Below are 17,269 nucleotides of genomic sequence, written 5' to 3'. Positions count from 1 at the left end.
ACTCGAAGCCCTGGCAGACGAGCGCTAAGAAAAGATCCTATTGCCGTTGAGGGAGGTGTTCTGCCAACTCCTGAACCTTGTTCCAGAGGTTCCTGGAGTTTTAGGCTATATATAACAGGTAGGAAGTGATACGGGCTATTAACATTGCCTCCTGGTATTCTTTCCTACCTAGGGCATCCCATTCCCTATGGTCCCAGCACAGACGCATGGGTTTGGGACTGCTTTTCCTTTTTGAGGGCAGATTCCATTACCACCGATGTGGTGGGGGAGCTGATGTTGTTCAAACCCAAGAGACTTCTGAATGAGGTAGACAGCATCAGCCTTCCTGTTTACCAGGGAGCTGGATAGGATGTTCCCAGATACGCAGAAGCAACTCCTTGAATATTTCATGCACGGGAACTATTACCTCCAGTATGTGGTGCCTAGCATCCTGGGAGGAGCTGAAATGGAATAGACTCTGCCATTGTTCTGACGAACCCAACTAAGATCAAGTCCTCTGGGGAGACTGACACCATTCCTCCAGGGGTGACAATTCCGAGGACATCCTCAGAAACATCGGAGGACTTGGAAGTATTGTCACCCCACGGATCTTATGGAGCTTCCTCCTTACTGATCTCCTGGAGAGGTCAGCGGGGGACCCGTGGTGCCTGCCCGCGGTCTGGGCCCTGGAAGCAACGAGGGCTCTGAGGTTCCCAAGGGCCTGGTGCCGTTGCTGGAAGCGGCAGTTTAGGTGCCAGAGGCCCCCAAGGGCCCTGGAAGCAGCAAGCCACCTTCCTCAGAAGATCCGGGGGCAAGGCAATGATGGCTGCTGTGGAACAGAGGAACCCACAGGCAATTGCTGTGTAGGGAGGGCACAGAGTAAGTACATAAAGGCGTTCCAGTAGCAGTATTAGGATAGAGGGCATGGGCTCAGGCATTGGTGGAGGCACCAATGGGGGCTGTGGCTCGATACCACTGAGGGCTCGGAGTACTGCCAACCAAACCCTACGATCCAGCTTCTCCTCAAAGGCTGCCGTGGACATGGCAGGGGGGAGGAGCAGGTGCCACTGGATCACCCTCGAAATGAGGGAGATTGGTGCCTGGCACAGACATGTGACTCCTGGTTTCCACAGAGCTGTTTCATGGGCAATATGGCCGATGCTGGCCCAGAACCATAGCCATGTCTGATGGCGACCAACAATGGTGCTTTCTTGATCTCAGGTGCTCGGCCCAATCTTTCCCCAGCACCCATGAGGGTGAAGAATCTGATGTTCCGGAATGGGAGGACACTGACAGAGGTCGATCTCCAGTACCCCTCTCCAGAGGGGGAGCCTGAGCAGGGTTGGACACCAAGGGTTCTGTGTCCATGGATTCCCCTCGACCATGCAGTGTCGATGCAGCAGACGGTGGCATGGAGGGCCCCAGCTTCTTGGGCCCGAAAAGTTTGTCCATTTTTTCCTAGTCCTCTTCATGACGATTAGTAGTTATCCGGTCTCAAAAACAGCAACCCTGGATGTCATGAGATGCCCCCAGGCAAAGGATACAGACTGTGGCCTGGATTTTAAAAGGCCCAGCCACACAAGTAAGTCCCAGGGCTTCAGAAAAGGGGTGGGGTGGGGTGGGGTCAGAGGCTCCGGGCACAACCGCCATTTGCTGCTGTGCTGGGGGATTGCCTGCCAGCAGGCTGCCAATACACACAACCTGCGCCTGCCCCAAGACAGGCACAGAAGTTAGACAAAGTTTGAGAGGGGGGGTGTCTACGTTAGGCCTAGGGGGTGGGTAGGTAAGGGTGGTTGGTTTAGGGGGTTGGGACGTTCCCTCCCAGGCCGCTCTGAAATCTGAGTGGCCTGGGAGAGAACGGGGGAAGGTTGCGGACGTCAGCGCACGCACAAGTTGCACTAATGTGTAACCTCTTGCATGGGCTGACCCTTGATTTTATAACATGCGCGCATCAGCGTGCGCATGTTATAAAATCGCTCATCCATACATTTGAAAATCTACCCCTTCATGCGGATCAGTCAGAGACATTGGGGGCATCGCCAGAAACCAGAGGAGGCCATCTCTTGAGCTGACGAACAGGTGATGCAGGGCGGACACAGATGCCAAAAAAATCTCCGGAACCAACTACAAAGAAGGAAAAAACTTACCATGCTGCCCCAGTGACTAGGGGAGAACAGAGAAAAGGGGACCCCATGCAAAGGCAGCAAAACATTTGCAAAAACTCTGAAGACAGAGCAGAGCTCCACCACTGTGAGGCAACTGCACAGCAAAAAGAAAGACTGAAGGAGGACCCCATGCGGTTAATGGCATGCTGTGCCTGGCTTCATCTGATGATGTCACCCATGTGTGAGGAATAACATCCTGTTTGTCCTAGGAGAACCAGTACTTGTTGAATTGGGCCACAAACATTTTGCCCTGTCAGGTAGGGGGTGAGCCTATTACTGGTGGTTGTATAGCAAAGTCTGGCTGTGAATTAGCTCCAGCTAACACATATCATTAGGTGTTATGACATTCCACTGATTAATTCTGTTTACCATTTCAGATCCAAATTCTTTGTGATACAGACCATTTCAAAGTGGCTGTCAATAATGAGCACTTGTTGCAATACGACTATCGTGTCAAAGCACTGAAGGAAATCGACAAACTTCACATCACTGGCGATATCACTTTAACAGGTGTTGAGCTTACAACGGCATAAATTCTTTTACATTTAATACTATCTGTTGGCAAACTCTTCAAAAGAAGGCCACTGTTTAAATTCTCAACATAAGATGAGCTTTAGAACAACTTTTCATTTTATTTGCATTATTGCTGAAGCATGTCTCTAAATATGTGTAGCTGTATAATCACTTCTTCCTTCATGTCTGTAATAAAAATTAATCCAACAACACATGTCTCATCCATTTGATACTAGACCTGAGAATTAGTAGAACAAAAAATAGTTGCAATAAGTGAGAAGCTAAATAGAATTCAGAAGAAAATGCACTTCAATCATAATTTGTCAAATTCATTTTTAAGGAGGCAATTTTACTAAATCATTCCTTGCTGATATAGGCCACCTAAATGCTGCTTGCCCCTATCAGAATTTGAGCTAGATGGATTATTTATGTTTAACTATTATGAGCTTGAGTATGTACCAAAACCCCACAGCATATGGGTTCTTAATCTTTACTATATTAGAAGTCTATCCAATTTTGCTCTGAGAAGCAGCACTGCTATGTTAACCTCTAGCTTGTACCACTTACTACAACTCTACAGTTTTCTACCACTAACTGTAATGTCTACAACCACTTCATGCTGTATTTCTGCTAACATGGTATGCAGGCTGAAAATAATGCATTTCACATTTTGAAGCAATGTGGAATAGCTGTTTTAGTCGAACCATTAATCTGAATGGGTGTTATGAATTTCCCATTTGAATTCCAGTTTGAGTTCAAGGAGGGCATCAAAATAATGAATCAGGATGAATGCTGGTTTGAAGAAAAAGATTCACATTTGTTTCTGGTTCAGTTGTACAGTATTTGTCCCCTGAAAGAAGCTAGATACTAGCCCCGTTTCTCACTATTTACAAACACTTCAATGGAATAAATCTAGAGTTCTAAGGACCTTACACAATTAATACTAAAAGCAAACAAAAACTACACTCACCTTGATCTAGACAAGATAAAGATAATCAGTTTCATTTTACTCAAAACATAACTTCTCCCAGAACAAAAATACATTTTATTGATCAGATGTTTTATATGATTACATTTGTTTGATTTGTATTACTGCATCCCAGTTCAAATATCTTTATTTTGTATTACTACATATCTTATCATAGGAATAATGTATACAAAAATCTTTGTGCGTACAATGTTAATACAGACAAAAATAAAGTCTTTTCAGCTAGGGAACATATGAGCAATTTATGGGAGAGAAATGCCATTGCATCATTTAAAATTAACATGAACACATTTTAAATATTTGTGAATGATAGTTTACATCAAAATGTGGCAGTTAGAATTCTGTAAAAGACAAAGGCTTATATCAAAAATACTCGCAAGCTTGCAAACTGTGGGGCAAACAGAAACCAAACCACTGGGCATAGTGAAGAGAGACTTGTCAATCTTTCAAGTCACTCATACTTTCTCAGCTACATACAACACAGATGTGTCGACTTGCATCTATCTTGAAAAGCAGTGAGAATGGATGGAAGTTAACATGATACAGCTGTGGAGTTACTTCAAGATCACAGTCTAAACATGGGAGCAAAAAAAATGTCCCAGTCTGCAGCTTTCATCTCTATAACCATAATCTATGCTCATGAGAAGAATTTTAAAATATTATGCAGGTATTCAGAGAAAAACCCAACCAGGGGCCAAGTTAATAAATTTGCAGCTAAAACCTGAAATTAAATGGGATTGCCAATTTTTTTTTTTTTTTTTTTTTAATTAGGGGTAGGAAAAGGTGAAAATACAATCAAATCACTAGCTTTTGTGTCCTGTATCTCATGGCCCACTTCACTCTGCAGAAAGAAAATAAAAAAGGAACAGATAGTTAAGTAACTTCAAACAAGTTTAAAAAATATAAGATTACATAACTATTAAATTTCCTATTCTCATTTAAGATACTGATTATATAGTAAGCACACACATGCAGCTTCCCTGTAGTACTTCATTTTTATGGGGACTCCTTCAGCTATCTTCATACTCTAGTAGGTGGTGGTTACCTTGTCTTGCCCTTAAGAACATATACAGAGGTGTGCTTTATAGGACATCCATTTTACAATTATGTACATCTGGTTGAAGAACTAGGCTACATTTATAGTTTGGTTACCCTAACAACCAGGCCAGCTGCAGGTTCAAGGACCAGATTTGTTAACTATTGAATTAGAATAACAAAAGCCAATAAGAGAACCAATTCTGAATCAAAGTTTCCTCCTTAAATTTACTATCCCTTTCTTGAAGAATATAGTTATAATAGCATAATACACTCTCAAACAGCATTTCAACTATTTATATACAATAACAATTTAGCAGTGGACCTGCAGGAATACTTCAATTTAGCTCTTCTACTTAAATTTAAATTCAAATAAAATAAAAATCTACATTACTTACCAATTTTGGTGGTGTGGAATATTTGAAAAAATGAAGAGTTTCACAAGATGAAATAGCAGAAGAAGTCAGCTTTGCAGGCAATATCTCTGCAAAAAAAGGGGACAATTTTACTACTAGCATTTTTTAAAATTAAATCTTAATTCTCAGTTTGTGTCTAAACAAAAGACTGCATTTTTAACATCCTGTTAGGTGAAGATGGAAAAAATATGGTAAAACACAATCCCAATCTGCATTTTTCTGTGTTTAGATTTTGCAAAAAGGATTAGCTACATATTGTATAATGAATTTAATAAGTGGGTCTGTTATTAACCTATTAATTTGCAACATTAAGCAGTCCAGCCTTACATAAAAATGAAAACTAAACAGTGCAGTATGCTTGTTATAGCATTACAACAGAATATCTAGCTAGCATATATTTTACATAAGTTTTATTGTTTTTAAATGATGTATTATACATGTTCATTTGCTACCTGCATTGAACAAATTGGAAATTGTGGAATATAAACTGGTAAAATAATATAATAATAAAGAAAAAACTTGTTACAGCAGATCGGTATTTGCATACACAAAATTCAGTACAATTTTTTTTTTTTTTTTTAAAGAGCTGGAGAAGGTACAAGTTTTTGGAAAACAAAGTTCCATTCCGATCTCTTCTGGTATGCTTCTCATAACACATGTGCATTTGTCCTCATAGGCATGGATTTGAGGAGACACACAATGGTCATAATCCTCATGTCCCCCTGACACATCCTCAAATTGTGTTGATAGGACATCAAACAAACGTGATTCAGTGGATTGGGCGGGGTCACAGACATGAATCTCAAAAGCCTCTTTTTTCCCTTTAGAAAGTAGATTAACAAATAGAATTGAATTGCTTTTTATCTATATATACTTCTAGTTACTCGTTTATAAGGCTTTAGAGTTTTGCTGTATAAAACAGTGCTTTAACTTATTAGCAAAAGTAGAATTTTGCTGTAAACCCCCCCCCCCCCCCAAAAAAAAAAAAAAAACCACCAGAAAGGTAAGAGGGAAAGGAGAAATGGAAAACACATTCAGGCATGAATTGTTTTCATGATTTCATGAATTGTTTTCATGAAAAAAAGATATGTTTTCATGATTGCCGGTATATAAAAACTCTAAATAAATAAAATAAATAAATAAAATTGGCTGCTCAGTCTGACAAGCAATTGAGGATGCTGTAGTTTACCAGCTTCTTTAAGCCCCATTCATTTTATAGGAGTGAATTTTCAAAGGAGTTATGAGCATAAAAGTAGAAATTTTCAAAAATCCAGCTTTATGCACATAAAACCCTTTTGAAAGTTACCTCCATAGTATTTAAACTTTATTAGTCTTTTTTTAAATGTGTTTCCTGTTACCTGCAGCATCTTTACTCACAGCAAAATTATAATGGACTACAAGGAGACTGGTACTACTGCTTTAAAGAGATTATACAGAGTGCAAACCAGACAGTTCAGAATGCATAATACAGACCTGTTTCATGTTCTCCAAATATTCCCAATTCTTCTTTTGGTATAGGAAAAAGAATTTCAGATGACTGAGTGGTCTTCTCTGGACTAGACATGACAATATCCTGTATTGCCTCATCAGCAGTAAATTCCGTCCCCCCACACACCACATGGCATGTCTCTTCTGGAGATTCTTTAACACACACTTCCACTTTTTCTGACACAGTGGAATTTGACCTGCAGTTTTCCACTGGAACAAAATCCTTCTCAGGAGTCACATTTATTTCCTGCAGTATAGAAACAAAAAGCTTGTCTAGATGTAAACATTTTGAAATGACCCCACAAAATCCAAAAGTTCAAGTGCTCTAGATTTTAAGGCAGCAGCAACTCCTACTTGCCATTTGAGGTTTACACAGAGAAGAACTTTTAGAATATTAGAATGATAATTTATCAATAGACTGATACTGAACATTAGCATCTTTTAATAATTATATGTAGGGCTGCAATAGTGGGAATAGAGTAAAAATCACAGAGGACAGTCAGATACTGCAGCCTGCTGACATTTTCTAAAATGCACTTTAAATAGTATAAACCCTTTTTCCCTCCTTGCATACCTGGACTGGACAGAGGGGCACATCTGGGAGCTGCTAGACCATCATGCAACCTATGAGCATCCCTGTCATTCCTTTGGCTAGCAGTGAGACTTGCTTTTGGTCACTTTGGGCTATGGCTTCCACAATAAAACAATTCCACACCAGCTTGATTGTTCCAAAAATAAAAGTTTACTGAGAAATTTCCTCTGGGTGATATCCATAATATAAGTTGAAACTGAAACACAATTCAAAAGCATGCAGGGATCTTCCTTGACCCCAAACTCCCTTCATGTTACATGAGGATACTTGTATTTACTTCTTTAGACTCCTTTCTCTGTCTCTGATTTCACTGGGCAACAAATTTTCACAAAAGTCATGTTACGGAAATGAAATTAGTCAATTCTTATAAATTTCCATGTGCTAAACATGAATGTGACTGTGGAAATGCAAAATTGGCTCTAGTTTTTTTGTAATATGCAATAATATAATTACATCTTGAATTGTATGCCAATAGTAGGAGACCTACGGTTAACACCGTTTGAAAAATGAAGTCATAGACTACGTCTTAGATTTCTTTGTCTCTTGTACACCTGTTCGGGAACATCTCTGCGGAGTGTCCCGCAGTAGTCAGCCAGCATGAATATTTCAAATGCTCACCCTTTCTGACTGGGCTTCAATGCTGACGTCAGCTTACTCAGCAGCAGCATGGCAGTAGAACTGCATTGCATCAGAAAATGATGTAATAAACTCTGGACGATGTGGGCATGATGGTATTATGCAATATGATGCAATATTACATCATTCTAGGCTTATTTACAGTCCTACTGGATAAATTTACATGACTAAACATAGAAAGTGAACTATATTAAATATCTTCAAAACGAGAACCAATAAAAACTTTTCATGGTCATATTTGTGTTCAGCACATCAAGATACTACAGAGTAGGACCTTTTTAGGTCAGTAACACTTTCATTGTTGCCCAGTGTTTTCTCCTTGCAACTAGCCTCCTCTCTTGAACTTCTTAGAATCAACAGGAGTTGAACATCCTAGTACAAAGGGAGACACCCCTGCTGCACTTTCCCTTGATTAGCAGAACTTCCTCAGTCAGACAGACAGATATTCTTGAACCTATACTGTTAAGAGTCTCTCCCCAAATTCTTCAAATACTTCAAGGAAGGAATCCCAGCAGAGTAAAGTATATGGAAAGTACTCCTTCCTATAGTAGGAGTGCTCAAACTGGTCCTCTGCCCCCCCCAGCCAGTTGGGTTTTCAGGATATATGCATGACAAATAATTGCATACACATAAGGTAGTGCATACAAATCTCATGCATATTCGGTACAGATATCCTGAAATTCTAACTTGCTGGGAGGGCCCCCAAGGATCAGTTTGATCACCCTTGCCCTGCAGAAAATCCTATCCAGATTCCTGTGTGAAGCCCCTCATTGGCTGTTTCAGAACACTCTCTGAGATCCAGAGGTCCTCTTCCTTCAGCTGCAGAACCATTTATTAATCCTACCAAATCTCAGGCACCACCCATTTGGGGGTTTTCCTGTATTATACTATATTCCTTCTCAAACTAACCCATCACATGATCTCCCTGGCAAAAACATTTACCTATTAGAAAGACTGGTGTGTACTCTTATAGTAGCCTTTATCAAATGTTTTACACAGTACTTAAATGGACCTTGTAAGACTCTGCTTTGATCCCATGAGACCTGCTATTCATGGCAAATTTAACATTTTTCAGTTAAGTTAATGCTGCTCCAAGAAAATTTGGAAAACTGCTCACCTGCAACAGGTGTTCTCCACAGACAGCAAGCCAAATCGGCCACACAAGTGGGTGACATTCAACAGCACTGAGATAGATAGGTCTCACAGCTCAGAAAGAGGTCGATTTTGAAACTGCATGGATGTGGCAGCACAGCTACACTAGTCTCCTCACTCTTTGTTGCAAGCTGATGTTCAACTCTAAGGGAAGGAGGTTGGGATTATGTGGTTGATTGATCCTGCTGTTTATCCCAAGCAAAGGATTGCATGAAAATTATTACTCTTACAGATTACAGAACATGCAACCTTTATAATATAATGCTAGAGCTGGAGAGAAAATTGAAGTAGAGAAAGGAGTAGAGGAGTAGCCTAGTGATTAGAGCAGTGGCTGCAAATCAGGGAAACCAGAGTTCAAATTGCTGCTGCTTCTTGTGAACTTGGGCAACTCAATTCACTCTCCACTGCGTTAGGTACAAACTTTGATTGTGAGATCAGTGGGATCAGGGACAAAGCTACAGAATGTGAATGTAATCTGCTTTGAAGTGCCTGAAAAGCAGAATATAAATAAAAAAAAAAAATAATAAACTAAAGCAATTGATTAAATACGTTCTTTAAAGCTGCCTGTCCAAAACTGCCGTCTTGATGCACAGCATTTTCTAGGCAGCAATAAGCAATTGGGATGTTCATTTGTTTAAAATAAAATAAAGAATCCAAAATGAATTAGGCAGATTTTGGTTCATTGAAAATGATAATCAATGGCTATTACCCCAAAAATCAATGGAAAATAAATGCAGCTAGCAATGACTATCACACTTCACCTTAGAGCAGTGGTTCTCAACCTTTTGTGTGTCAGTACATACCTGAAGATTGTTCTCACAGGCATGGCACTCTGAACACATGACTGCTGTGGGGCTAAATGTAAATATACACTCTGCCTCCACAGGAACCCCGCTGACCGCCTACAATAGGTGCAGAGCAGAAGTAGGACATTGACCGTAGAAAAAAGATATTCTGGTGTCATCTCAGAAACAGCAATACAAACTCTCCCTACTACCAGGTGCAATAGCCTTTCTTATGAAAAGACAGCAGTTTACCACCAAAGCATGTCCTATTGAGAAAACACAACAAATGCCTACATGCTAGTAAAATACCTCACCTCGGTTATACATCAAAACCGACCTTTATTAAATACAGAAAGACCAAATTACAGATATGGAGACTGAAACTGGAAAAGAAATTAAAAAAAAAAAACAACCCACTCTGCATACAGTGCAAACCTAGAGAAATGGAAACAAATATAACACCTAATATACTCACAGTGTCTACAATAACGTACACAAATTAATCCATACAAAGTTATACCTGTAACAACCCAGGTTACAGGTATAACTTTGTAACAACCCAGCCTATTAAAAGGCAACACAAATATTAAACCAGGCTCTAAACACAAATGCACCTCTTATTAAGAACACAGAAAACGTCAAGCTGCTGTAGATCCCTACATAGAAACTACAAGCTTGCAGAATACACTTAGCTGGGGGTCACTCATGCAGAACTCAGACAGACCCTCACCAAATACAGAATAAGAGACCATAAAGCTGATGTTTTTGTTTTTTCCATTGTTGCACTGCATACAGAGTTTGGCTTCTTGCTGTTTCCAGTTCAGTTTTTGTCTGCACATTTCTATTTATACATTCCTCAAGGAATATAAAATAATTGTAAAACTATACTAATAACGAGAAAGCATGTTTCAAAACAACTGATGAATAGAATATCATCCAATAATTACAAACACAAAAATTATTTAAAATTCTCCAAACACCAACAAAATATTTCAAAACAGCAGACATTACATAATACCCAATAATTAAAATGGCAGTCAATCAAGAAAAGTAAACTTAAAAAATGAAATTGTATATCTGCTACTGGTAATTTGAAAACTATCATTGGGATTATCCGCCATGCCTGAAGGCTGGAGAGAAGCTAATGTAACCCCAATTTTTAAAAAGTGCTCTGGGGTGATCGGGGAAACTATAGACCAGTGAGTGTGAGATTTAGTACCAGGAAAAATTGTGGAAACTACCGTATTCTTAAGAACAAAATCACAGAACATAAGGAAAGACATGATTTAATGAGTCACAGCAAGCATGGATTTACACAAGGGAAGTCTTGCCTTACTAATCTGCTACTGGTTTTGAAGAGGTTAAAAAATGTGGATAACAGTGAGCTGGTGGATGTGTAGTGTATTTGGATTTTCAGAATGCATTTGACAAAGTGTCCCATGTGAGACACCCGAGAAAATTAAAAAGTTACAGGATAGGAGGCGATGTCCTCTTACGGATTGCAAACTGCTTAAAAGATAGAAGCAGGGAATAGGACTAAATGATCAGTTTTCTCAATGGAGAAAGCTAAACAGTGGAGTGCCTCAGGGATCTGTACTGGGACTGATGCTTTTTAATATATTTATAAATGATCTGGAAAGGGCAATAATGAGTGAAATGATCAAATTTGCAGATACAAAATTATTCTGCATTGATAAGTCACAAACAGATTGTGAAAAATTGCAGGAGGAACTTGTGAAAATGGAAGACGAGGCATTTTTTAAATGGCAGATCAAATGTAATGTACACAAGTGCAAAGTGATGCACATGGGAAAAATTAACCCATACTGTAGTTACACAATATTAGGTTCCGTATTAGGAGTTACCACCCAGGAAAGGACCTGGGCATCGAAATAGATAATATTTTAAAATCCTTGATTCAGTGTGCGGCTGTGGTAAAAAAAAAAGCAAACTGAATGCTAGGAATTAAGAAAATAATGAGAATAAAATGGCAAATGTCATAATGCCCCGTGTCAGTCCATGGTGAGGTCTCACTTCGAGAAATGTATGCAGTTTTGGTCACTGCATCTCAAAAAAAGATATAGCTGCATTGGAAAAGATATAGAGAAGGGTGATCAAAATAATAAAGGAGATGGAACGGCACCCCTATGAAGAAAGGCTAAAATGGTTGAGTCTGTTCAACTTGAAGAGACATCCGAGAGGGCATATGATAGAAATCTATAAAATCATGAGTGGAATAGAATAAGTAAACGCAAATTGATTATTTACTCTTTCAAAAAATACACAGACTAGAAGGCACTCCATATAGTTAGTAATTAACACATTCAAAACAAATCTGAGAAAATTGTTTTTCACTCAAGGCACAATTAAGCTCTGGAATTCACTGCCGGAGAAAGAACAGTTGCTTACCTGTAAGAGGTGTTCTTCTAGGATAGCAGGATGTTAGTCCTCACAGATGGAGCCTGGCACGGAAAACTTGTCAAAGTTTCTAGAAGCTTTGACTGGCACACTGAGCATGCCCAGCATGCCACTATCCATGCGTTCATGCGAGATCCCACTTCAGTCTTGGAACATAGCAAAGATACGAACGAAAAAAATAAAATAAAACGCATGATGACTCAATTGCGCAGGATGGCGGGTGGGTTTCCTGAGGACTAACATCCTGCTCTCCTAGGAGAACATCTGTTACAGGTAAGCAACTGCACTTTCTCCTAGGACAAGCAGGATGGTAGTCCTCACAGATGGGAGAATACCAAGCTCCAGGCTGCTCCCAGCCACAACTAAGAGCAACAGTCACTGAACAAGGTGCCAACAGGTACAACAACAACTGTGGTGCTGTTGGTCAGCAGTGAGATGGCCTGGTTCCAAACAGGGGCCTTAGGCAGGAAGAGTTGGGTCAAAACCTGGAAGAGGTTGGGGAGGACAGACTGGCCGAAGGCACTGTCCTGTCGATCATCCTTGTCCAAGCAGTAGTGGGCAGTGAATGTGTGTAGGGAACTCCACGTTGCTGCCCGGCAAATTTCGGTGATGGGGACCTCCTGCAAGTGGATTACCAACACCGCCATGGCCCTCACAGAGTGAGGGCCATGGCGGTGTTGGTGAGGGCCAAATCACCGGTGTTGGTAATCCGGTGATTTGGCCTCCAAGCTGAAGGCCCACTTGTGCATAGCAGAAGGCAATGCAATCTGCCAGCCAACTAGATAGAGTCTGTTTACCCACCGTAACTCCCAGCCTGTTGTTGTCCAAAGATATAAAGAGCTGAGTGGATTGCCTGTAAGCTGCTGTGCATTCCAAACAGAAAGCCATAATCCTTTTGCAATCCAAAGTATGGAGAGCCCGTTCCCCCAGGTGGGAATGAGGCCTTGGAAAGAAGGTGAGCAAAACAATGGACTGACTGATGTGGAAATCAGTCACCACCTTAGGCAGGAACTTGGGGTGCGTACACAGGACCACACGGTTATGAAAACACTTTGTGTTTGGCGGGTACGTGACCAAGGCCTGAAGCTCACTGACACTACGAGCTGAAGTGATTGCCACTAGGAATATAACCTTCCAGGCAAGAAACTTCATGTTGCAGGAGCGTAGAGGCTCAAGGGGAAGACGCATGAGCCACACTAGGACAATGTTGAGGTCCCAGCATACAACAGGAGCCCGAAGAAGGGGGCTTCAGTTGAATCAGACCCCTCACAAAGCAACCCACTAAAGGCTGTACACTTAGATGGGAGTGCCAGCAACACCTTGATGGTATGCACTAAAGGCTCTGTGGTGAACCCTGACTGAGCTAGTCTGAAGCCCAGACTTGGAAAGGTGCCACAAATAGTCCAAAAACTTGGGGAGGGGGGCATGTGAATGGATCTAAGCCATGCCCCTCACACCAGGTGGATAATCTCTTCCATTTTGACCGGTAAGACTTCCTGATGGAAGGCTTTCTAGAAGCCACCAGCATCTGGGAGATGCTTACCGAGAGGTGCAGGGGACGAAGGTCTAGGTGCTCAACATCCACGCCTTCAAGGCCAATACCCTGAGGTTTGGATAGCGCAACGCACCCTGATTCTGAGTTATCAGATTGGGCATGGTCCCCAGTCTTATGGGATCCCTGATTGATAGATCCCGAAGAAGAGGGTATCAGACCTGCTGGGACTAGTAGGGCACCACGAGTATCAAGGTCCCCCAGTCCTGTTGAAGCTTTAGAAGTGTCTTCAGGAAGAGTGGGAGAGGAGGCTATGCATACAGAAGGCCCTTCCCCCAGTGAAGGAAAGTGTCTGAGGCCGGATGACAGTCCCATGCGAACAGAGAGCAAAAATTGCTCACCTTGCAGTTTATACAGAGAGGCAAAAAGGTCCTCATTTAGGGTTCCCCACCAGTGGAAAATCCGGGCCACCACCATCTGATTCAGGGACCACTCAGGCGGCTGAAAAGAGTGGCTTAGGCAGCCCGCCAGCTAGTTCACAGCCCGGGCAGGTATGTCACCCACAGCAACATCCCCTGCGACAGGGCCCGGGCCCAGAGCTGCACCACCTCCTGACAGAGGAGGAACAACCCTGTGCCTCCCTGTTTGTTGATATATCACATCGCAACTCGATTGTCTGTCCGAATCAGGACTTTTGTGTGACAACCGGTTCCAGATTGCCCAGAAGGTGTCACAAATCGCCTGAAGCTCTAGGAAGTTTATCTGGCAGAGAGCTTCCTGAGCAGTCCAGTGCCCTTGTGTGCAGAGGCCACCCACATGTGCTCCTTAGCCCTAAGGAGAGGCATTGGTAGTAAGGATTACTTGGGGCAGGATGGCTTGGAAGGGGATCCCATGCTCCAAATTGGAGAGACTCTCCCACCAGGACAGATAGATCCTCAGAAGTGGTGTGATGGAGAAATGAGCCTTGAGGTCCTGGGATGCTTGCTGCCATTGGGACTGTAACGTCCACTGCGCTTTGCGCATGCAAAGATGGGCTGGCAGAGTAACAGACTGAGGCCGCCATGTGGCCCAATAAGCAAAGCAAAAGTCGGCCACTTACAGTCTGACTGCTGCACACAAAAGACACAAAAGACGCTAACGAAGCTAGGGCAAGGGCCCGGTCGTGTGGCAAGAACACTCTCGCCTGCACCATATCCAGCCTGGCTCCTATGAAGCCCAGTCTGGGAGACGGATGGAGATGAGAGTTTGGGTAGTGATAAACCCCAAGGATTGCAGTGTCTGCACAGTCAGGGTTAAAGCATTCAGTGCCTCTGTGCGTGAGTCGCTCTTGATCAACCAGTCGTCCAGGTATGGGAAGACGTGCACCGCATGACGCCTCAGGTACGCAGCCACCACCGCTAGGCATTTGGTGAAAACGTGAGGGGCGGAAGCCAACCCAAAAGGCAGCATCCTGTACTAGTAGTGAGCCTTCCCCACCATGAAGCGGAGTTATTTTCTGTGGCCGGGGAAGATAGCTATGTGAGTGTAAGCTTCCTTGAGATCGATGGAGCAGAGCCAGTCTCCTCTTTTGAGGAGACTGATCCGAGTGCCCAGAGAAACCATCTTGAACTTTTCTTTTAAGAGAAATTTGTTCAACGCCTTGAGGTCCAGAACGGGAGCGCAAGCCTCTGTTTCTCTTCAGTATTAGGAAATACCTCAAATAGAACCCTCGGCCCTGCTGAGCGGAAGAACCCCATGATAGACATGGAGGAGAGTTCTCTGGAAGCTGTCTGAAATTGAGCAGATACCCCTGGCGGACTATGGTAAGGACCCATTGGTCCGAAGTGATGGTCCCCCAGTGATGATAGAAGCCAATAAGCCTGCCTCCTACTGGGGGATATGGTGCCAGGGGTACATTTTGCTAACTCGTGCTCAGACACCACCAGTCAAAAACCCATAGCTGGGGCTTGCAGGGGCCTAGGTGTCCCATTGCTGACGGGAGCTGCCCCTGGAGCTAGTGAGCGGTGTACGCTCCCAAGAAGCGGTAAGATAATATTTCCGCTGCCTGTAAAAGGACTTCCTGGAGCTTAGCCTGGCAGATTTTCTGGCAGAGGAAGAAACTCTGAAATGCTAGCAGAGAGCTGTTGGAGAGTTTCATGGAGGTCCTTCAATCTCTGACCTTGTCCCCTAAAAGGTTGTCGCCTGTGCATGGGAGGTCAGCCAGCTTCTCCTGCACCTCTGGACGGAGGTCAGAGCTAGGCCATTCTACAGGCACAGACACCCACGATGGCTACTCTGGTGCTGTGTTAAACAGGTTGTAGGTGGATCTCACCTCGTGTTTGTCAGGCTCCAGACCCTGCAAGACAATGCCGGAGAGCGACTCCGATTGCAGAAAGCTCTCTGCAAGGACCTAGACCCGTTTCCGCAGGTTCCGGTTGTATTGGGTCATATATAACTGGTAGGCAGCGATCTGGGTGATGAGCATAACACCCTGAAAGACCTTCCTACCCAGAGCATCTAGCCCCCTTTGCTCTCGCCCCGGAGGGGCAGAGACATGGGTACGGGAGTGCTTGGCCTTCTTGACAGCAAAATCCATGACTACCAACTGGTGAGGGAGATGACGCCTCTCGAATCCCAAGGCCTGCTGTACCAAATAGGTGGCGTTCGCCTTCCTATTGACAGGAGATACGAAGATCGGGTGTTCCCACAACCGAAGGAGAAGAGCCTTAAAAATGTCATGGATGAGAACTACCACGAGTTCCTTAGGAGAGTCGACAAATTTGAGTACTTCCAGCATCTTATGTCACAAATTCAACTCCGTGAGGAGATGGAAGGGAATAGCCTCGGCCATGGCCCTGACAAACCTCGCCAAGGAGAGATCCTCCGGGGGGGGGGGGGCTGACGCCTTTCCTCCGATGGGGAAGGCTTGGAGAGGGGGGGGGTCGTCTGAGAATTCGGATGAAGATTCCGAGGAATCATCCCCCCACAGGTCATAAGGCCTTTCTTCTTCACTAAGGTCATCGCGGGGCTTGTGCAAGCGAGGTCTGTGAAGGCGGCTTCAAAGGCACTGAGGGCACCGTATGAATTGAAGGCCCCCCCCACCAGGCAACGTGGGAACCAGGGGCCGTGGGAGGTCAGAGGGCCTGGGCAAAGGCTCAGGGAACTGAGGCTTCAAATGCAGCACTGGCTGCGTCTTCCTCCTCTGAGGATCAGATGATAGGGATAGCTCTTTAGGGGAGCATTGGTGGCTGCTGGGGAACCGAAGGTCCCTCGGGTACCGGTTGCATTGAGAGAGCACCAAGAAGGATATCCAGTCGCTCAAGCAGAGGTGCCAGAATAGACGGGGGCTCCGGCACTGGCATGGGGACCAGTGGTGGGGGCGGCTCAACGCCCCACAGAGCTCTGAGCACTGCGGTCTGCACCCTGCAGTACAACTGCTCCTTAAAGTCCGGTGAGGCCAGGACCAAGGGAGTGGGATGAGGCATCACAGGCGCTTCCTCAGTTCTCTGAGGAGGCACGGTGCCCAGCACCGATATCGGCGGGGAACGCCTAGGACTCCCGGGTATATCGGAGGATGGGGCCTCCGGGCCATGGGGTTGCTTCAGTGGCGGTACAGCAGCCGCCGATACTG

General features: G+C 43.7%; 2 protein-coding genes across 9 annotated transcripts in view; one reads left to right on the top strand and one right to left on the bottom strand.

Moving 5' to 3' along the window:
- Positions 1-2,869, top strand: part of LOC115089880 (galectin-3-like) — a 72,592-nt gene extending 69,723 nt beyond the window's left edge. For all 5 annotated transcript variants that reach the window (XM_029598278.1, XM_029598277.1, XM_029598275.1 and 2 more), the window contains exon 6: positions 2,522-2,869. In XM_029598278.1, coding sequence (XP_029454138.1) covers positions 2,522-2,677 — 156 coding nt within the window. In that variant the 3' untranslated portion in view covers positions 2,678-2,869. The remainder of the gene's footprint in view (positions 1-2,521) is intronic.
- Positions 2,870-3,682: 813 nt separating this feature from the next.
- Positions 3,683-17,269, bottom strand: part of DLGAP5 (DLG associated protein 5) — a 214,075-nt gene continuing 200,488 nt past the window's right edge. For all 4 annotated transcript variants that reach the window (XM_029598267.1, XM_029598268.1, XM_029598266.1 and 1 more), the window contains exons 17-19: positions 6,570-6,831; positions 5,079-5,164; positions 3,683-4,486 (exon numbers count right to left, since the gene is read on the bottom strand). In XM_029598267.1, coding sequence (XP_029454127.1) covers positions 4,409-4,486; positions 5,079-5,164; positions 6,570-6,831 — 426 coding nt within the window. In that variant the 3' untranslated portion in view covers positions 3,683-4,408. The remainder of the gene's footprint in view (positions 4,487-5,078; positions 5,165-6,569; positions 6,832-17,269) is intronic.

Source organism: Rhinatrema bivittatum, chromosome 4, assembly GCF_901001135.1.
Source record: "Rhinatrema bivittatum chromosome 4, aRhiBiv1.1, whole genome shotgun sequence".
NCBI lineage: Eukaryota > Metazoa > Chordata > Amphibia > Gymnophiona > Rhinatrematidae > Rhinatrema > Rhinatrema bivittatum.
The sequence above is the reverse complement of the archived record's forward strand: the minus strand, read 5'-3'. Positions and strand labels throughout refer to the sequence as shown.